General features: G+C 35.3%; 1 protein-coding gene across 6 annotated transcripts in view; it reads right to left on the minus strand.

The window, feature by feature from the left end:
* The window catches only part of LOC131153671 (methylmalonate-semialdehyde dehydrogenase [acylating], mitochondrial-like), a 45,608-nt gene that overhangs the window by 17,015 nt on the left and 4,892 nt on the right, over positions 1-23,701 (minus strand). For 2 of the 6 annotated variants that reach the window (XM_058106132.1, XM_058106125.1), the window contains 6 exons: positions 23,561-23,649; positions 23,394-23,468; positions 23,151-23,312; positions 22,987-23,065; positions 22,721-22,875; positions 21,554-21,617 (listed from right to left, as the gene is read on the minus strand). In XM_058106132.1, the coding sequence (XP_057962115.1) occupies positions 21,554-21,617; positions 22,721-22,875; positions 22,987-23,065; positions 23,151-23,312; positions 23,394-23,468; positions 23,561-23,649 (624 nt within the window). Of the gene's footprint in view, positions 1-21,553; positions 21,618-22,720; positions 22,876-22,986; positions 23,066-23,150; positions 23,313-23,393; positions 23,469-23,560; positions 23,650-23,701 lie in introns of those variants that run through there. The other 4 variants (XM_058106136.1, XM_058106145.1, XM_058106140.1 and 1 more) reach the window with 4 other exon arrangements.

Here is a 23,701-nt window from a genome sequence, read left to right on the forward strand (position 1 = left end):
GATCAAGATGTTGAAAAAACCGTAAAGACAAAAAGAACTTGGTATAAAACATGGCAAAAATGTAGAAACATTGATAACTTTGAAAAATATAAAGAAGCGAGAAAAGACGCAAAAAAAGACCGTTAGTGAAGCTAAACATAGATCATTTAAAAAATTGTATGATAGATAGATACAAAAGAAGGGAAAGAGATATATTTAAACTTGCTAGAGCTGGAGAAAGGAAAATTAAGGACTTGGGTAATGTAAAATGTATAAAAAAGTGATGATATTGTCTTGATTAAGAAAAAAGACATAAAAACAGATGGCGAAATTACTTTAGTAAGATATTTAATGAAAACCAAATAGAAGGTTTAAACTTAGAATTGAAAAATGAGGAAAAGACTAAAAATATGAAATTTATTCTCAAGATTAGAGCATGGTATTAAATAACGGCCGTTACGTAACGGAAAAACAGGTGGCCAATACCATTACAGGCCGCATTTGTGGCGAGCAAGAAATTCACGTGGGTAACAGCCGTTACACTTACATTACGGCACGTTACGGCCGACAACCCCTTCCAGCATACCTTATCTCCTCAAATCTGCTCCATTTGTGCGTCTCTCCTTTGTCTAATCGCGTCATTTGAAGCCTCTGAAGAACCGAAGAGCAGCTCGAGCCTTCAAACCCTTAGATCTGTCGTCTGAGCTCCCTCTTCACTCGAATCACTCTTCGAGTCTTCGTCTCCTTCCTTCGTACGGCTTCGATCCACTGATCAGAAGCTTCGAAATCCCCAAAATCAGTTTCGTCTCCCTCAATCCTTCTCCTTCGTCATTCGTCTGATCGTCTCCCTCAATCCTTCGTCCGATCGTCTCTCTCGCAGGTAGTAAGCTCGCAGGTCGCAGCCTCCTTAGCCCTTCGTCTCCCTCAGTCCTTCGTCCGATCGTCTCTCTCGCAAGCAGCAGGCTCACAGATCGCAACTTCCGTGGGAGTCAGGTGTGCCGTGTGGGTAAGAGACTAAGAGTAAGACACTAAGACAGTAAGTTGCTTCTAGCCTTCTTCCTTAATAATTTTGTTTTATAATTTCAATATATACTTTATATAAATTGTAAATTTTAGTTTGTTTTAAATTGCAGTTTGTTTAATTAGTATAAAAATTGTAAATTTCAGTTTATTTAATTAATATATATAAATTGTAAATTTCAGTTATAAATTTAGTTTGTTTTATAATTTCAATTTATACTTTATATAGATTATAAATTTATGTTTATTTAATTAGTATATAAATTGTAAATTTCAGTTTTTTTTATAATTTCACTATTTCAGTTTATAAATATAATTAGTATATAAATTTAGTTTATTTATTATTTAATTAGAATATAAATTAACAATTGTAAATTAGTAATGATTGTATAAGTAGAATTTATTAATTAAAATAAAAAATTAGTATAAAATTTTTAAAATATAATATTTATAGAGTTACTTAAACTCTTAGAGAGTTAGAACCTTGACAATTAATAATTTAATATTAGATCCGCAATTTATACTAAATTATAATTTGTACACAATTAGTCAAGTCCCAACTCTTAAGTGACTCAAGTTCAAGTATATTACCATTTAAATAATTAAATTGTAAGATTTACAATTCCATATTTATTTTGTTAAACTGTAAATTTTAATATAAATTATTGTATTATATATGTATAAATCAACTAAAATTTTAATAGTTAGTAACTTGAAGTTTAAATTTAATCCATCATTTATGTAATATTGTTATGTAATTAACTAATTAATTAATTATGCCATTTTATTCTTAATTTATTATTTAAGGATGATAACTTTTTTTTGTTTACTTGTGTAGAAGTCATCTAATCAAGCATCAATACGCCACGTGATAGAGAAGGAACTGAAGAGCTACCTAGTGAAGACATTGGTTGGCATTTTGCTACTCCAGTGGAAGGTAGTAGACATGTTGTCTTGTGTAAATTATGTGAAAAGACAATTAAAGGAGGAATTACACGATTGAAACAACACTTGGCACATAAAAAAGGTTAGGTGTCTTCGTGTCCAAATGAAACCACGCAAGTGAGAGAAGAAGTGATGAAACATCTACAATAATATGCAGAGGAAGAAAGACGAACAAAAAAGGCAAGATGAAGTAGAAGCTCAAATCAGAGGAGATTTTGAAAATTTGAGGGACGAAGAAGATTCAACTAAGGAAATAATGAGATTTGCTCAACAAGAAAGCATACGAGCACAACAAGAATGGGAAGAAAGGCAAAGATTTAGGGCAAGAATCGGTGGAAGTGGTAATTATTATGATCAGGGCAGTGGCTCTAGTAGTGGCAGTGCCGGTGGTTTTGGTAGAGCTTGGTCACCAAGTGTTCGAGAAGCTGGAGGCAGTGGGCAACAATGGATTAATCCTAATGCCCCTGAAGCCAGATTAAGAGTGATGGATCCTACTCTAGAAAGAAGTAGGAGTGCCAAGCAACCAAAAATAAATACCAAAATTTTAAAGGGTTTAAGAAGTAAAATAGGAAAAGCAGTAAGCAAATTCCTAATTTATAATCGAATTCCAGCAAACATAGCTGACTCTCCTTTTTTGCAGCCGATGCTTGATATTGCTGTAGAGGTTGAAAAGGGGGTGAAGGGCCTATCACCCTATGAGGTCTCTGAAATAATTTTAGAGCAATATATTTTCTTTTGCTGGCATTTGGAAGGAGAGAGATGTAACCATTATGTGTGATAGTTGGTCAAGGCCCATAAGAAAACACATAATAAACTTTTTAGTTTACTCCAATAGAGGCACTATTTCCACAAGTCAGTTGATGCCTTTGATGTGCCGAGCTGAACAGCTGAATATTATTTCAAGTAATTTTCTAATTCTAATTTACTTGAGCCACTTGATGACTTGCATATTTTTAATTAAGTAGTAATAATTGTTAAATCTATAATTTCATTTCAGATTAATGAACGAGGTGGTTGAAGAAATTAGAGAGGAAAATGTTGTCCAGTAGTAATTGATAATGAAGCTGCAATGAAGGCAGGAGGGAAATTATTAATGCAAAAGAGACCCAATCTCTACTGGACAGCATGTGCAGCTCATTGCATAGACCTTATTCTTGAAGACATTGGTAAGAAAAGTAATGTGAAGAAGGTTTTAGAAAATGCTAAAATAATAACTTCTTTTATTTACAACCACAAGTGGAGAGTGAATTTTATGAAAAAATTCACAAATAATAGAGAATTGCTTGGTCCTGCCATAACTCGATTTGCCACCAACTTTATTACCTTGGAGACCATTGTTAGGCATAAACAAGCATTAAAGGAAATGTTCACATCTGATGCTTGGAAAAAATCAAGGTTTGGAATGGCAAAATCTGGCCTAGCATATGATGCAAAGAAGATTATCTTAGGGAAAGAGTTTTGGAAGAAGGCCCCCGATATAATTAAAGTACAGGAACCCTTAGTAAAAGTTCTTAAATTGGTTGATGGTGATGAAAAACCAACTATGAGTTTCATATATGAGGCAATTGATAGGGCAAAGTTGGCAATTCAGAAATACTGTTGATTCTACAAAGATTATTGGAAAATTATTGATCATCGGTGGAGTTTCCAATTGCATCAAGACTTACATGCAGCTATTAAGTGTAAATAAAATACAATTTCTTATTATTTCAACTTTTAAATCATGTGTAGTTGCATTAAAAGTTACAACACTAATACACTATTATTGAATATTGATTAATATATTTAAAATTTTAATTTTAGGATACTTTTTTAACCCCCAATTTCCGTCTGGTGCCCCATCCTCTTCTGAAGTTGCTAAAGAAGTTATGAATGGAGTTAAAAAAGTGATAACCAAGTTTGTACCCGATATAGATACTCAAATTCGGGCTATTAATCAAGTAAGTATTGGATTCGTTGAATAATGAATTATTTTAGCATTTTGTCATACATTCTATAATATATATCTAATTAATTAATTATACTCCACAATCTTCGCTTTTTTAGTTGTTGCTATATCTAGATAGGCAGGAGACATTTGGAACTCCACTAGCTCAAAGGGCAGTGAAACAAACAAATTTTAGTAAATGTGGCTAAATAATGGATGAATGGATCTATTTAATTTGTCATTTTTATGTCTAAATTTGGCTTTTCAAACATACACTATATTGACATGTGTTTTTCTTCAATTATTTATGCAGCCGAATGGTGGATTCATTATGCCATGTGTGCTCCTGAGCTACAAAAAATAGCAATCAGAGTTCTTAACCAAACCACGTCAGCTTCAAATTGTGAGCGTAATTGGAGCTCCTTTAGCCTCATCCATACGAAAACAAGAAATAGACTAAAGTACATGACTACAAAAAGTTATTTTCGTGCATTACAACATGAGGTTAAAGTTGAGACATACAATGAGAAAAAGCCAACAAGACATTGAAGATAGCTTTAATCCTATTAATTTGAACTATATTTTTGAAGACGAAATTCCTTTGAGTCTATGGTTACAGGAAAGAGAGGCACCATTACTCGACGATCAGAACAACTCAAATTGGTTAGATGAAGAGATCGGTGGTACTGCACAAGGAGATGATCAGCCACCAATAAATGTGCATGATTCAAGTTCAAATCCTGAACGTACACAAAGTGATGATAATGTTGGTTTGAGCCCACCAAGTGATGATGATGGTGGTACTGGACCTATTGGTGCTGGGACTAAGGCTGGGGGTGATGGTGGTGGCGGTGCAGAATATGGTTATGGGTGTGATACAAGAACATCATTTGTAAGGGAAACATAGCCTCAAAGTCGTTATGGACTACTTGATATACCCGAAAATTATGACTTGAGTATTCCTCCAGGTTACCAATCTTGACAACCCAGGAGAACGAGTAGCCAACAACGAGATTGTAATTGTGCTGAAAATTCATATGGTGTGGTTCATAGTTTTGGCGACTTTGGTTTAAATGATTCATCAGCACAATCATATGGATCTCATCCAGCATATCCATCATCTCATAGCGAGTTCTCTTCTACACACTACCCAGAGCCAGCCCCAGCCACAACTTACGGACATTATTCAAGATATGGTCAAGGAGGAGATTACGCACCTCCTATATCAATTGATTTTCACCACTAGTACATTTTGAGGAGCAACAAAATGACGCAAACTTGGGTTTATTCAGCTATGTATTTCCATAAGGATGGAGAGATAATTTCCAATCCCAATCTCGAGATACAGATGCAAATTATGAAGAGCCTCCACGTCATTCTTTTTGGTGGTGACATGTATTATGTTATAAATTTGTAATATTGTATTCATATATTTTCAACTATTTTTTGATATTTGATACCAATCACTTTTCAAATTCATGTATGTGTATTGTGTATATTGAGTATTGAGTCTATTGACTCATTTTTAGTAACTTTATGTCTTTAATTAATTGATTCTTCATTTTAATTACATTTCGACATCTTTTTACTTATTAAAGTAATGTAAACTATAAAAAAATATGTTTTTTTTTTGTAAACAGCGCACTAGAATTAATATAAAAATCATAATGCCTATTAAAAAACATTTGTGGGTTGAATGAAGGCCTTTAAAATTCATTAAAAATCATGTATTAATGGATTTCATGCTTATTTTTCGATTTTGGCATGGTTGTGCATGCGTGAAAAAAATTCACGACCATTACGCCTATTTCCCGTTATGTAACACCCGCATCCCGCGACACTCGCGACCTTTACACGACGTTACCCGCGACCACAATTTCGAACCATGGATTAGAGTTAACGAAGTTAAGTTTGCAGTAAAAAAGATGAAAAATGGAAAACCTACAAGGTCGAATAACATTCCAATTGAAATTTGGAAATGATTAGGTGATAATGGAATTATATGGTTAACTAATTTATTAAACACAATTATAAAACCTAAGAAAATGCCAGATGAATGGAGGAAAAGCACTTTAATACCTATATACAAAAATAAAAGAGAGATTCAAAATTGTAATAACTATCTAAAGGCTTGAAATGAAGGTCTCAAAAAATCAATTTGGTTTTATGCCTAGGAGATCTACTACAGAAGCTATACATCTTTTAAGAAGATTAATTGAAAAGTTTAGGAAAAAAAGAGGGATTTTTATATGGTATTTATTGATTTAGAGAAAGCATATGATAAGGTACCTAGGGAAGTTTTATGGTGGGTTTAGAAAAAAAGGGTGTATGTAGTAGGTATACTGATGTCATTACAGATATGTACTTTGGAGTAATGACTAGTGTAAATACTATAGGTGGAGAAACTAGATAATTTCCAATCACAATAGGGGTACATAAAGGATCTTCTTTGAGTCCTTACCTTTTTGCTTTAGTGATAGATCAACTGACTAGAGTATCTAAATTGAGGTTCCATGGTTTATATCGTTTGCAGATGATATTGTATTGATTGATGAAATTAGGGGTGGAGTAAAGGCTAAGTTAGAATTATGGAGAGAAGATTTAGAATCTAGAGGCTTTAGGATAGATAGAAATAAGACAAAATATATGAAATGTAATTTTAATAATAGTACGCGGAATATCGGAGACGAAGTTAAACTTGATGATGTAAAAATAAATAGCACTTGTAGATTTCGATACCTTGAATCTATTATGCAAGTTGAAGGAGAAATTGAAGAGGATGTAATGCATAGAGTTAAAATAGGTCGAGTAAAATGGAGAAGTGCTTAAAGTGTGGTTTGTGATTGTAGAATATCCTTAAAATTAAAAGGAAATTTTTATAGAACGGCTATAAGATCAATTATTCTATATGCATCAGAATGTTGGACAACTAAGAAACAATATATCCAAAAAGTAAAAGTTGTCGAGATGAGAATGCTTAGATGGATGAATGGTATAACATTGAAAGATAAATTAAAAATGAACATATTCGTAGAAAGTTAGGCATAACTCTTGTAGAAGATGAGAGAGGGGCGACTCAGACGGTTTGGGCACTTGCAACGTAAGCCACATGTGTGCCAATGAGGAAGAGTGAGTTAGTTATTGTGAATGGTAGTAGAAGTGGTAGGGGTAGACCTAAAATAACTTGAAATGAGATAGTAAGGATTTGATAACCCTGAATTTGTCGAAATAAATTGTCCATAATCACATAAATTGGCGGAAAAGGATTCATGTAGCCGACCCCACCTAGTGGGACTTAAGGCTTGATTTTTTTGTTGTTGTTGTATTATTATGAATAAAGGGAGGGGCCTATTTTCAAGTTAGATCATTCATTTAATCAAAATCTCAACATGGTATCAAAGCATGATCCAACCTAAACCCTATCATACTCGGCCATAGCTAGAAAACACATTCCCATTGCTGCCCTATTCAAATCCACCTACCCTTCATGATTTCATAAAACCAACCATATAACCAAAACAGAACCCTCTAAAGCCTACCCCCACAAAACCCCATCGCCAGAAACATCCCCACATGCCGCCATGCACTAGCCAACCGCTAGCAACACCAACCCCACACACCAGTGCGTGAGAGAGTTTCTAGGCCACATTTTATTTTTTTATTTTTTTTGGTCCCTCTGTCCTGTTCTGGTTCCTTATCTAGACAATATTATCAAGTTGTTGGGCATGTTTTTTATCCAAAGATCCAACCTTTTTCGACCATACACTCGTGGTAATCCGTTAGTCTTTATTCGATGTTTGTAAAGGCTTCTTCGTGAGTTTCTTGGAGCAATAGCAGTTAGGGGTGAACAAAATTTACCCAAAAACCGAAACCCGAACCAAAACCAAACCGTTTAAAAATTTGATTCATTGTTTCGGTTTTGGTCTTCGATTTCGATTTTGGATTTTATGAAAACCGACTTTCGATTTCGATTTCGATCATGATTTTAAACAACGGCCATTACGTAACGTAACGACTGCTACGTAACGAAAATCAAAGGCTCCGAAAACGATACGGACCGATATTGCAGAGCGGAAAAAATTCACAGCCGTAACGGCCGTTACGTCTCCGTAATGGCCTGTAACGGCCGTTACCCAACGTTACACTTCATAACGGTCCGTTACATGGCCGACAGCTTGCCAGTATTCCTGAATCCCTAAAGCAAGCTTTCCGCTACTTTCCCCCTCTCCCAACCACCCATCTGCCATTCAATCTAACATTCAAAGAGCAAAATAAAAAGCTTACCTTGAACTTTTGTTGGCCGAAGCTAAATATGAAGGCTTCACTTCTTCGAAGCCTGAGAGGGAGCAAATCTACTCATCTTCGCAGCCTTGCAGGAGTTGCAAACTTACAACAGCTTGGCGAGTCACCGGTGACAGCTCTACAGCAGCTCCACCGCCTTTGTGAGTCGCCGACAGCCCTTCAACAGCTCCCTCCGCCAGTCGTCGCCACTCACCACCGGCCAGCCCTTCGATTTCGGCTTCGGAGCTTGGAGTCATTGGTTGATCGTGCTTCGACTCCTTCGAGGCTTCGATGCTCCTCTCTCGATCTCAGACTCTCTGCGCTCTCAAGTCTCAAGACTCGACTCCTCCTCCATTCTCCAGCCAACATATGAGATAAGCTTTAGAGTTAATCAATCAACACCCACTGCCACTTAAACTTTTCATTATGTTTTTCTTTTAAAAAAAATATATTTTGTTGTAAATTATGTATGTTAAATTGAATTAAAAAAAAAAAGTAATTTAATAGAGTAAAAAATTAGAAATCAATAATAATCATATGTAAAATAAATTTTTCTTAATTTACGAATATTTTAATTGTCTTATTTTTTTGAAAAGTAATTATGAAAATCTAGTTCCATCACATATTTCTTTTTCCTTAATATTTTTTAAGTTTTAAAACATCATTTTGACCTTAAATTTAAAATTAGGTAAAATAATTCTTTACATGATCTATTTTTTGTTTTTAGTTATCAAATAAAGTAAAAATTGATAACTTAATAAACAAAATTTTAACTTAACAGTTAATATATTAATAATTCTGATTTTTACTACTGGAATTTGTAGAAAAAATTTATTTTAATCCATATACTAAGAAAATGCTTAAAAAGTTAAATAGTCAATTTGTATGGTATGGATCTCTATTAGTGATGTATATGAAAGTAGAGCAAAAGTCTTTTTCACCTTTAAAATTACAATGTTAATTTCTCATAGTTATAAATGAAAATAAAATCAAGTTATAAAAAATAATGAAAATATCTTTTTAAAGATAAAGGAATATATTTTTTTGTAATTATTTACACACTTTAAAGATATGTATTTATTGCAATCCATTCAACAAGAGAACACATCCCTTAAATATATGCATAACCACTCTTATTTTACTAATAAATGAAATATCTAATATTTTATAATTTTGTTTATTTAAATATTTTAAATAAATATTACTTATTATTTTTAATCAAATATTATATTTTATTTTTACATAATAAGTATTTAAAATTAGAAGGCCTATTTAGTATTTACTATTTAATATTTACTAAATTACTAATTATATTATACCTGTCATTTGTTTTATAAAGGTTGTAACTTTGTATTTTCTCTATGTTTTGTGTAGAGAATAGAGATCATCAAATCAAGTCTATCAAGATGTCACATGAGAGAGGAAATGAGAACTTACTTAGAGAGGATATTAGATGGCATTTTGGTACTGCGGTGAACGGTAATAGACATGTTATTATGTGTAAGTTATATGGGAAGATAATTAAAGGGTCAAGTAGTTGGATGCTCAAATGTGACCACACAAGTAAGAGAACAAATGATGAAACATCTACAATAGTATGCTGAGAAGAAATGAGATAAACGAAAAAGGCAAGAAAAAGCATAAGCCCAAATTAGAGGAGATTTTGAGAATTTGAGCGATGAAAAAGACTTGGAAGAAAAAAGTATGAGATTTGCTCGACAAGAAAGCATACGATCACAGCAACAATGGGAAGAGAGACAAAGATTTCGAGCAAGAACAATTGGAGGGGGTAATATTTATAAAGAGGGAGGTGGCTCTGGCAGTGGTGCTACCAGTGGTTTTAGTAGAGCAGGAGCTCGATCTTATAGTGGTTGAGAAGCTGGAGGTAGTGGACGACAATGGATCAATCCCGATGCCCCTGAAGCTAAACTAAAGACAATGGATCCTATTTTAAAAAGAAGCAAGAGTGCAAAACAACCAAAAATCAATACTAAGTTACTGAAAGGTTTAAGAAGTAAATTAGAAAAAGCAGTTGGAAAATTCCTAATTTATAATTGGATTCCAGCGAATGTAGCCAACTCTCCATTTATGCAGCCTATGCTTGATTTTGCTGCAAAGATTGGAAAGGGGTTGAAGGGTCCATCACCCTAAGAGATATCTGAAATTTATTTGGAGCAAGAGTATCAAGAAATGAAAAATTATATAGCTTCTTTTGCTGGAATTTGAAGGAGAGAGGTGTAACCCTTATGTGTGATGGTTGGTCAGGACCAACAAGAAAACACATTATAAACTTTTTAGTTTATTACGATAGAGGCACCGTGTTTCATAAATCAATTGATGCCTCTAATGTGTCAAGCAAAACAGCTGAATATTATTTCAGGTAATTTTCTAATTTTAATTGTTTATGCAAATAGTGTTATGAACTTGTATGTTTTTAATTAGATAATAGTAATTATTGAATCTATAATTTCATTTCAGATTAATGGACGAGGTGGTTGAAGAAATTGGAGAGAAAAATATTGTCCAAGTAGTGACTGATAATGAAACTGCAATAAAGGTGGGAGGAAAATTATTAATGCACAAGAGGCTCAATCTCTATTGGACAGCATGTGCAGCTCATTGCATAGACTTTATTCTTGAAGATATTGGTAAAAAAAGTAACGTGAAGGTCTTAGAAGATGCAAGAACAATAACCTCTTTTATTTACAACCACACATGGACAGTGAATTTCATGAAGAAATTCACAAATAATAGAGAGTTACTTCGCCCTGCCATCACTCGATTTGCCACCAACTTCATTGCTTTGGAGACTATTGTCAGGCATAAACAAGCATTAAAGGAAATGTTTACATCTGATGCTTGGACAAACTCAAGGTTTGAGATGGCAAAATCAGACCCAGCATATGATTCGAAGGAAATTATCTTAGGCAAAGAGTTTTGGCAAAAAGGCCTCCGATATAATTAAAGTGCATGAACCCTTAGTGAAAGTTTTTAAATTGGTTGATGGTGATGAAAAACCAACCATAGGTTTCATATACGAGGCAATTGATAAGGCGAAGTTGGTCATTCAAAAATATTGTTGTTTCTACAAAGACTATTGGAAAATTATTGACAATCGTAGAGTTTTCTATTGCACCAAGATTTGCACACTGCTGATAAGTGTAAATCAAATACAATTTCTTATTATTTTAACTTTAAAATTATGCATAGTTGCATTAAAAAACTATTGATTAATATGTTTCCAAATTTAATTGTAGGATATTTTTAGAACCCACAATTTCTTTATGGTGCCCCACCCTCTCTTGAAGTTGCTAGATTAGTCATGGATGGGATTAAAAAGTGATAACCAAGTTGGTACCCAATATAGATACTCAAATTTGGGTTATTGATCAAGTAAGTACTGGTTCCATTAAATTGAATAATAAATTGTTCTAGTATTCTAGTAATACTTTCTAGAATAATTATTAATACATCTAAATAATTAATTATATTTCACAATCATCCTTTTTTAGTTGTTGCTATATCAAGATAGGCTGGAGACGTTTGGAACCCCGTTGGTTCAAAGGGCAGTGAAACAAACAAATCCTGGTAAATATAGGCTATATAGCTAAATAATGGATGAACAGCTCTATTTTCTCTCTTTATGTTCAAATTTGACTTTTGAAATATACACTATACTGACATAAAACTCTCTTTAATTATTCATGCAGCCGAATGGCGCATTCATTATGGCTTGTGTGCTCCTGAGCTCCAAAGAATAGCAATTAGAGTTCTTAACCAGACCACATCATCTTCGAACTGTGAGCGTAATTGGAGCACCTTTAACCTCATCCATACGAAAACAAGAAATTGATTAAAGTACGTGAGACTACAAAAACTTGTTTTCGTACATTACAACATGCGGTTGAAGTTAAGACATACAATGAAAAGAAGTCAACGAAAATTTGAAGATGGTTTCAATCCTATCAATTTGGACTACATTTTCGAAGAAGATGATCCTTTGAGTCAATGGTTTGAGGAGAGAGACACCACTACTCGATGATCAGGACAATTCAAATTGGTTAAATGAAGAAGTTGGTGGTACTGCAGAAGGAGGTGATCAACCACCAATAAACGTGCATGATGATTCAAGTTCAAGCCCTAAACGTACACAAAGTGATGACAATCTTGGTTTGAGCCCACCAAGTGATGATGATGGTAATAGTGGTGCTGGAGTTGGGGTTCGGGAGGGTGGTAGTGGTGGTGGTGGTGGCAACGGTGTAGAATATAATTATGGATATGACACAGGGACATCATTTGTAAAGGATATATATATATATCCTTCTAATCGTTATGGCCTACATGATATACCTAAAAATTATGACTTGGATATTCCTCTAGGGAACCAATCTTCAACCCAGGAGAAGGAATGCTCGTGGTGACCCTAGTGATTCTGCTGAAGATTCATATGGTGTGGTTTGTAATTTTGGCGACTTTGGTTTAGATGGTTTATCATCACAATCACATGGATCTCATCCAACATATCCACATTATGCATCACGTGACTCAAGTTTTCATCCTAGTGGTTCAGGAATCTCAGGATCTAGTGAGTCTTCTTCTATACACTACCCAAAGCCAGCTCTAACCCCTACTTATGGACATTATTCAGGATATGGTCAAAGAGGAGATTATGCACCCCCTATATCAGTTGGATTTTCACCATCGGTACATTTTCAAGAGCAACAACGAAATGACGCAAACTTGGGTTTATTCAACTATGTATTTCCACAAGGATGGGGAAATAAGTTCCAATCCCAATCTCGAAATACAGATGCAAATTATGAAGACCCTCCACATCATTCTTTTTGGTGGTAACATGTGTTACGTTATAAATTTGTAATATTGTATTCATGTATTTTCAACTATTTATTGATATTTGATATCAATCACTTTTTAAATTCATGTATGTGTAATGTGTATATTGAGCATTGAGTCTATTCACTCATTTTTAGTAACTTTATGTCTTTAATTAATTGATTCTTCACTTTAATTACATTTCTACATCTTTTTATTCATTAAAGTAATGTAAACTATAAATATATATATATGTTTTTTTTGTAAACAACGCACTAAAATTAATATAAAAATCCTAATGCCTACTAAAAAGCATTTGTAGGTCGAATGAAAGCCTTCAAAATTCATTAAAAATCATATATTAATGGATTTCATGCTTATTTTTCAATTTTGGCATGGTTGTGCATGCGTGAAAAAAATTCACGACCGTTACGCCCACTTCCCGTTACGTAACACCCGCGTCTCCCGCATCCCGTGACACCCGCGACAGTTATGCGACATTACCCGTGACCGCGATTTCGAACCATGATTTCGATTTTAAAAAAAAACGAACCGTAAAATCAAAAAACCAATTAACATAGAAATAACTTTAATAATGTACATATATATACATACTCATATGTATATATATATATACATGTATACGTACATAATATACACATATAATATACGTATATATATGCATAAAAAGAGGAGTATGATTAAGTTGAAATTTTTTCATATTGGTTTTTTCATAAAGGAGAGTCAGCACCCACATCCATCCTTTCAATGTGGGACAACTAAAGAGAGAAGAGTGAGAGGATTGAAAAGGGGAACTGAACAAGTGAAGAGGGGAGGGGACCATTGTCCCACATTGGCTAGGTGGGTGAGGCTTTTGCACTCAATTTGTGGGCTAGGCTTGTCTCTTAATTGATGAGCTGGGCCAATTTAACGAAGCCCATTTTTTTTGGGTATTTGAATATTTTGTAGGTTAGCAACTAAAAGCCCATTTCTTTTAGGCATAAAATATATTTTTTTTGGCCTAATATTTTTGGCCCACCTTTAGCTAGGTCTTTTAAAGTTAAAAAAGTTTGCATTAATAATTGAAAAAAAAACCAAACCGAACCAAGAAAAAACTGTCTATGGTTTAAATAAACCGTTGGTGTCCAGTTCGGTTTCAGTTTGTGTAGTTTAAAAACCGATTAGTTCGGTTCAGTTATCGGTTTTTATCATATCCGAACCGAATGGAACTTATTACACCCCTAGTAGTAGTGTTCGTAAGTTAAGATTGTGAGGCCATGGCAGTGCTAACTGCTATCTCAGTTGGTAAGTCGTTCATCCCATCCGTGGTTTTGTGTGGTGCTTCAAATAGTTCATGATTGTCCCAATTAGTGTTGATCGTTCTTCTTGTTTGACATTGGGGTGGCTGCAAGTTTGTGTGTTGGGATGGAGCCTATGAATCCCAAAAATGTGTTCCCTTCATCGTTGCCACAAATAACAACTCAAAAGTTGGATGGAAAAAAAATGTTCAATGGTCTAAAGTTGTTCGGGCTTATTTAGCAGGATTAGGAAAATCTAATCCTTCTAATGAGAAGAGAAAATAAGTGTGGATTCAAGAAGATGCCTTGATTGTTTCCCTCTTGTGGTATTCGATGGAGCCACAAATTGCACGGATGTGTACACATCAAGATACGTGCATGGAGATTTGAGATTATGCTAAGCTTCTATGCTCTAGTAAACATTACGCATATGTATGATTTATCCCAAGAGTACTTTCAGTTACAACAAGGAGATAGGAGCATTGCAGATTATTTTGGAGAGACGAAGCGTATTCATGAGGAGCTTAACGTAGTGCAACCTATAACCGCCAACGTTCATGAGATGCAGAAGCAAAGGAAGCGGATGATAGTTCTTCAAGTTCTAGCGGGCTTGAGACCCGAGTGAGGCAATCCAAACCCAAATACTTAGTAGTGCAGAGTTACCATCATTTGCTGATGTTTATTCTTGTGTCCTTCATGCTTCCTTTAGCACACATTCTCCTGCTCTTGCATCTGGCTCTGAGAGGGCAACCTTTGCTACACAGAGTGATTCTAGTTCTCTACCAAACAACTGCAGAAGTTATCGAGGTGGTTCAAGTGTTCGTGGTGGTAGAGATGGACAAGATAGAGGCACTCCTCGTAGGTGCACTCATTTTGGACAAAATAATCATGCTATTGAGCAGTATTAGGATCTCCACAATAAACCTACACATGTTGTCAATACAGCCACCACCAACTTCACACCTTTGGGAGCAGCCATGCAGTTGCACCACTCCACACCTGTGGGGCCTAATGGGGAGGCAACGTACTGTATTCATGTCAAAGGAAGAGAAGTCCAAGTTCCAATAGTATCAAGCGGCACAACAAGCTTCTCTTCCCATTGCATCTTTTGCCCAAACAAGTAATCCCACAATATGCCTATCATCCAATACTTCTCATCCTAGTCCTTGGTTCATATATTCCGTTGCCACTAATCATATCACAGGTATAGCTAATTTCTTCTCCACTCTCCAATATCCTACAAATTTACCTTGTGTTACTCTTGCTGATGGATCCACCACTGTAGTGAAGGGAATTGGGACTGTAAATCCCACTTCTTCTATTTCTCTTCCTTTGGTTTTGTATATTCCCAAGTTTCCTTTCAATCTTATGTCCGTTAGCAAGATTACTAAATCCAAAAATTGTTCAGTAACATTCTTCCTTGATTTTGTGGTTATTCAGGATTTGAAGACAAGGAAGGCGATTGGCAAAGGTCGTGAAGTTGGTGGACTTTATCACTTTGAATCACTATCTCCTTCTACCGCCTGCACTACTACTGCCACACCTCTCCAAATGCATTGTCATCTTGGCCATCCTTCACTGGAATAGTTGAAACGTCTTGTTCCTGATTTGAGTTCTATGTCTAGTCTTGATAGCGAATCTTGTCAGTTGAGAAAGAACCATAGTGTTCCTGGCACTTCCCGAGTTAAGAAACAGGCTACAAGCCCTTTCATGTTAGTCCATTATGATGTTTTGGGTCCTAGTAGAGTTGTGTCCAAGTTGGGTTTCCGTTACTTTGTGACCTTTGTAGATGATTATTCAAGAATGACTTGGCTATATTTAATAAAAGATCGTTCCAAGTTATTTCATATATTTTGTGCCTTTTATTATGAAATAAAGACTCAATTTCATTTGCTAGTTCAGATACTTCAAAGTGAAAATGCTAAAGAGTATTTCAATTCACAATTCACAACTTTTCAGTCCTATGCTGCATCGCTTCTCTATTTCTGTAGATGTTACCTTCTTTGAGTCTACACCTTACTACACTTAGTCCCTAAGTGCTTTTGAGCTCCATGAGTCTCTTCTTATGCCTAATGTTCTAGATTCTACCTTGTTGTCCTTGCCCAACCAACCATCTAAAAGTCCATGTAGTTCAAGTAATTCTCATTGTCTTGGTCATCCTAACTTGTAGGTGTATTCATGACGGTGGCTCCACGAAAGAGAGTCCACTTTAGCTTCTACTACCACGCATTTGGTTTCCTCATCTAATGATCATATTTCCCATGATGTTGATCCTCCTATTGCTGTTTAGAAAGGTAAACACACATGTACCTAACATCCCATTTCTAACTATGTTTGTTATGACTTCTTATCACCCTCCTATTATTGTTTTGTTACTACTCTATCATCTACTGCCCTCCTAAATTTGTTTCGGATGCCTTAGCCCACTCTGGATGGAGGAATGCTATGGTTGAAAATATGAATGCTTTACAAGACAATGTCACTTGGGACTTGGTATAAATCTTCGTCCTAACAATTTTGTTGGTTGTTGCTGGGTATACACTGCGAAAATCAACCCTGATGGTTCTATAGCTCATCTAAAGGCCCATTTTGTTGCTAAAGGATATGCTCAAGGATCTAGTTTGGATTATTCTGACACCTTTTCTCCAGTTGCCAAACTTACATCAGTACGTCTGTTCATCTCCTTGGCTACTACTTGTCACTAGCCTCTACATCAGTTAGATGTGAAGAATGTATTCTTGCAAGGTGATCTTGAGGGGGTCTATATGGAGCAACCACATGGGTTTGTTGTTCAGGGGGAGTCAAGCTTAGTGTGTCGACTTAGGAAGGCACTATGTGGTTTAAAACAGCCTCCCAATGCATGGTTAGGTTGTTTCAATGCTATAGTACTTGAGTTTGGTCTTCGACGATGTGTAGTGGATCATTATGTGTTTTATCATCATACTTTATCGGATAGGGTCCTTCTTGTTGTTTATAATGTAGTTATTATAGGTGATGATGATAAGGTATTCAAAGTCTCAAACTTTTTCTACAGACAAAGTTTTAAACCAAAGATTTGGGACCGTTGAAATATTTCTTGGGTATAGAAGTATCTAAATCTCATATGCAAATTGTTTCGTCACAGAGGAAGTATGTTCTTGATCTATTGGATGATGAAATTGGATTGTTGGGATCCAAACCGATTGATACACCCATGGATCCTAACAAGTTAGTGCCAGATAAAAGTGATTAGCTACCTAATCCTGGACAATACTAAAGAATTGTTGGAAAGTTGAATTATCCCACAGTCACTCAGCCAAACATATCTTTTGCAACAAGTGATGTGAGTCAATTTTTAGCCTCTGAGGACAAGTCATTGGAACGCAATAATTCGCATCTTGAGACATCTCAAAGGTGCACTAGGAAGAGATATCATGATCAAGGTCACACTTATATACATGGATATACAGATGCAGACTGGGCTGGGTCACCTTCTAACCGAAGATCCAAAACCAAGTATTGTATCCTGACTAGTGGTAATTTGGTTTCTTGGATGAGTAAGAAACAAACTATGGTGGCTAGGTCAAGTACTAAAATATGAATATAGAGTTATAGCTTACACTACTTGTGAACTTGTCTAGTTAAAGAACATATTGGAAAAATTGGGTTTTCACATTCTTAGCCTATGAAGTTGATGTGTGATATCAAGTTGCTTTTCATATTGCCTCCAACCCAGTCTTTCATGAGCGGAAAAAACACATTGAAGTTGATTGCCACTTTGTTCGGGAGAAACTTGTGTAGAAGCTCATCACTACCACTTATGAGAAGTCTCATATACAGATTGCTAATTTGTTTACCAAATCTTTGGGGGGTGCGCATGCTAAATTTATTTGTAACAAGCTAGCAACATATGACATTTATGCTCCAACTTGAGAGGGGGTGTTGAAGGTTATTTATGTCTTTTAGTATTATTATTGACTTAGTATGTTAATTAGTAAGAGTTAGTAAGGGTATTATTGTCATAAGAATGTATTTGATTTGTATTATAATTAAAAGGAGAGAACTATCTTCAAATTAGGTCATTCATTTAATCAAAATCTCAATAGAGATAGTAGATCACCTTGTCTACCATAAACTTGAAAAAGCAATAGCACAATGGAGACTCTAAATCATCTTCTTGAAAAAAAAAAAAAAAAAATGGAACCGTCAAAAAATTGTATATAAGAAACAACATTACTTGACCCCCCCACCCCCCAATAAGCTTAAAACCACCACCCCCCTCACCCCCTCCTAAAAAAAAAAAAACCATCCGTAGCATGAGCAATCAATCTATTCAAAATCGACAGCTAAAATGAGACAATGGATCACTTTTCTAACTCCCTTCAAGGCTCTAAAGTGTAAACCAAGGTTTTTGTTCACCATTTACAATGACAGCAAAACTAGTTGAAGATAAGCACCCACTATCCCCCCCCCCCCCCCCTCCCCCACCTACGAGTGGGCAATAAAAAGCAAAAAACTGAACCAAACCCCAAAACCAAACCAAGAAATTGGTTAACCATTCTTTTGCCTCAAAATTTTTGGTTATAAATTTGGTTTCAATAACCATGATTAACTGAACCAAACCAATATATTATAAATATATAAATACATATTATAGATAATATTATAAAAATTTTAATAATTTAAATTATAAAAAAAATTATATTGCCCTAAAATTGATGCTCAAATTTTTAAAAAATTAACATATTAAAATTTATATTTTAATCATGGAAGAAAAAATATGAATCTGTAGTATATAAAAATTTTAAATTAGATCCAATAGTTTGGTTTGGTTAACCATTGGATAGTGATCTAAAAACTGGTTAACCAAATTTGGGTTAACCATTTGAATTTTAAAGTGGTTCGGTTTTGTTTCCCAGTTTCTAGCGAACTAAAATTTTGGTTCGGGGGACCGAACCATGCCAAGCCCAACCTCCACCTATTACCAAAACACTTCTCCTCCACAACTTGATCAATAAACATCCAGCAAACCCAATCATACACCTACTCAAGATCTAGCTTAAACACCAGCCCCTACCTATGACTCCTCATTGCATCCTCAACTACCTCATCAGCCACTAATAAAAGATCTATGATCTAAAGACCACCCATAAAAACACTAAGAACATGCAATTGCATCATTCAAAACCTATTGGAAAGCACCTTAGCCAAAATCTTACCAAACAATAGCTACCAAATTAAAATGACCGAAAGTCTCTCACTTCAATAGATTTACATCAAAATGATAAAAGTTGAGTTTGTACACCCCCATTAATCATTAGCCCCAAAAACAAAAAAAAAAACCCAGAAAATACAACCAAATTCATCCTTCACAATATCTCCACACGCATTAAAAACAGTCGTAGAAAAACCATAGGTATAGGTGCTTTCTCCTTATCCATCTCAAAGACTATCTTCCTTACCTCGTAAGGACTCCCTAATCACTCAGCAGTACCTAAAGAAATAGGGCACCAATCAACCACGTTGCACCATAATTCCACTAACATCTTCAGAACCGAGGCTCTTATTAAAGCTAGTAATGCCATCCACAATGAAACTAGGATCCCTAACTCCTCCACCAACTCTAGCACCAACTCCTTAATAAAACTCCTCTCCACTTCCACAAACTTTGGCACCAACTCCTTAATAAAATTCCTCCACCTCCCATGTCCTACCCTACCACTTGCCACCCTATAGAAAAGCTAGTATTACATTCCCCTTCTTTTACCCATCACAACCTAGATTTTTACTAAATAATGTCCTATGCTAAAAGTACCTCATCAAGCTCATTTAAAAAATAAGTCCTCCTACCATCCAGCTCTTCAAGCCACAGCCGCCCCTCTTAACTCATCAATCTCCCCAATCCCCTTAAAAATACCATTCTTCTTAAGCCCCATGTCCACTAAAAACTTCCTTATTCCAAGCCTTCAAATTTTCCTTCAAATCTTTAAATTTTATTTGAAATATATGAATTTGATTGTGATTTAAATCTAGTTTTAATTTTACATTAGATTTTATTGTAAAGATTGTCATTAATTAAAATAATAGAAAATGAGATAAAGTTCATGTAGCCAGCTGCCACCTGTGTCAGAATCAATTGTAATTTTTCAGGTCAAAATCGCCATTATAGGTCACATCCAATTAATTAGCAATACTAATGTGCAGGTATCTGCATCAATTGAACCAAAATACATATTCGAAACATGCATCATATGTTAATCTGCATATAAACAACCCTAAGGAGCAGCTCAGTGGTTGGAAGAGCCAATGTAAGAACCATGAGAAGCATAGGTCCTTGTTAATTCTCACAAGGTGCAAATGACTCCTTGGGGGCACCTAAGGTACTTTGTGGCCCACTTACCCATATAATAGGTGGAGGTATCGAAGGCCTAGAGTAGCCAGCTAATTTACAAGATAAAAAAAAATAAGGGCAAAAGACACTCATCTCCCCTGAGGTTTGACAGAAAGACAAAGACCTCCCCTGAGGTTTCAGAAACGCCACAGACGGCAGACCTCCCCTGAGGCTTCAGAAATGCCACAAACGTCCCCTAAGTTTGCTAAAAAGAAACAGACCTCCCCTCAAAAAAATTGTCTTTTTGTAAAACATAAGAGGAGGTTTGTGCCTTTTTGACAAACCACAAGAGAGATTCTTGGAATACTCGAAATCTCAGTTGAGGTCATTGGAATTTTTGAAACCTCAAGGGAGGTCATTGTCTTTTTACCAAACCTCAGAGGAGGTCAATGTCTTTTGCCCAAAAAATAAATAATCTGAATATAAAATAAAGGAAATAAAGTTCAACATCATGTTATCTAAACCAAAAAAAAACGATAGCTGATAGGAAGACCAATAATGATGTCAAGTGACTCAAAGACATTCAGGACTAGGCTCCACAATAAGGGGATTTCAGTCTTGTATATGACTTAAAAAACTCCAGCTCAAAACGTAAGTCTCAAACTGCATTGACAAAATATACCACAGGCTTTTAATCTGTGCTGCTTTCGAACCAATTTTTTTACTCGAGCAGTAGTTCCAAGTTCACTAACATGAAAAGCAACTTCATCAAATCAAAGCCTGTAGAATATTGCCTAGGGTGGAAGTATACCACATCAGTCCTTTTAGAAACTGGTTGATTGAAAAAGCTGAGTCCAATTCTACAAACAAAGATTTGATACCTTCTTAAATTTTCATTTTCATCAAGTTTACTCAAGTATCAGATCAACAATACTCAAGGTGCAATGAGTTGGAAATCACCTGGATTTTTCTCAGATGGCTTCAGAACAAAGGTATTGCCACATGTAACAGCAATTGGGAACATCTGCAGAAATTATATAAAAAATTTAGTCGTCAGAATTCTCCTAATTGTTTTCCTCCCTAGAATATGGAAAATGAAACTTCTAATATGCCACATAGAGAGTTTGCAGGTAAGTGAACATATTATGAACAAGGAATGCTACTGGGGGCACCCACATAAGCTCAACTGCAAAGTGCCAAAATCGATGTCCAGAAGGTGAATTTCTCCAAAGCACCAGCACTCCAAAAAAGAGGAAGTGCCATGACGGACACATATCAGATTTAATTTGTTTAAATAGTTATTCCTAGACAAGTTTCGGACATTGCAAATTAAAGAGTCCAAAACTTGTAGGGCAGGACAAGATAGTCACTATTAAAAGGTTAGAATTAAAAACTTTGAGGAGCAAGTCATAATGCCATCAAAATCTAAGAGATATATTATATTTTCAAAAAGATATGAACCATGATTGATAAAAAGTTCATTTATTAACACAATCATATATTAAGAAATAGAATTTAAGTCTTTGTCTTTTGCCATGTCATGTCTTATTTTTTTAAGATTGTGTGCAAACGTGTCAAGACGCATTTCATGTCGAACACCTGAAATATGATTTTAATCCTCATGTCCTCACCTACTCTACCCATCTATCCCTTACTCCATGAAAATGATGTAATATTTAATGCAACTGAGCATCTAAAACCACCACCACCCCGTTGAAAACTTAACCAAGAAAGAAATGACAAGGATGCATACCCACAAGGAAATCATACATGGAAAGTTAAAGGGGCACATCCCAGCACAAGCACCAAGATGCAATAAGTATCAATTGGACATGTATCACATCGAGCACTCGAAACATGATCTCAATCCTCATGTCCTCACCTATGTCCATATCTCCTTACTCCATGAAAATGATACAATGTTTAATGCAGCTAACCAACTCAAACCACCACCCACCCTCGGCACGGAAAACCCCTAAAAATTTTGAAAGAAAAAATAATACATACATACATACATACATACATACATACATATATATATATATATATATATATATATATATATAGAGAGAGAGAGAGAGAGAACATTGAAAATTTAACCAAGAGAGAAATGACAAGGGTGCATACCCACAAGGAAATCATAGCGGGAAAGTTAAAGGGGCATATCCCAGCACAAACACCAAGAGGTTCCCTGATGCAATAAGTATCAATTCCATTTGATGCATTAGGCACAAACTCTCCCGTTTGCAGAGTCGCCATTCCACAAGCATGTTCAACCACCTCTATAATCAAACCCAAGAAAAAAGGAGATCAATAATTACAGCTTAAGTTAAGACTCAAATAAGTCTTCTCTAGTGATGGAAAAAAATACACACGCACATGAAACCACTAACCTAAACCACGGAGCACATCACCTTGGGCACCTTTCAATGTCTTCCCCTGTTCGATGGTTATATTCATGGCAAGCTTATCCTGATTGAGAGGGCATTTTTCCAATGAATATTAACATTCCTTCTAAATAAATAACAAATAAAAAGTATACTGTTCACATGCTTACAATGTCCCTAAGAATAAGCTCCTGCAGTTTAAACATGATGCGCTGACGAGTTGTAACAGGAGTATTCCTCCAAGAAGGAAAAGCTTGCTTGGCCGCCCTTACTGCAGCTTTAAACTCTTCATAGGTAGTTAAAGGAACTTGAGAAACAACTTCTTGCGTTGCCTAACAAGATAAGAAATCTAAAAACTTGGAAGAACACCAGTAGAAAAAGAGACTAAAGTTTAATGGCATTTATGTACTTACAGGGTTTATGACATCAATGATTGCACAGGATTGTGACTCCACAAATTTCCCACTAATAAGATTGGGAACCTTAAGCTACATTTAACCACAACCCCCACATTAATTATGTTAAGGTATGTACAGGAGAAATTAAAACACCACTTCTTTATTTTGACAACAACCCTTACCGGTTGGCTGTTCATTGATGATGCCTCAGCAGCACCTGTAGAGTTTACAGGAACAGACCTATTAGGCCTCCAAGACTTAAAACTTTTTTCTGCACCAAAAAAAAAAAAAAAACAAAACAAAAAGGATTTTATTCTTTTATT

This window comes from Malania oleifera, chromosome 1 (assembly GCF_029873635.1).
Source record: "Malania oleifera isolate guangnan ecotype guangnan chromosome 1, ASM2987363v1, whole genome shotgun sequence".
NCBI classification, from domain to species: domain Eukaryota; kingdom Viridiplantae; phylum Streptophyta; class Magnoliopsida; order Santalales; family Ximeniaceae; genus Malania; species Malania oleifera.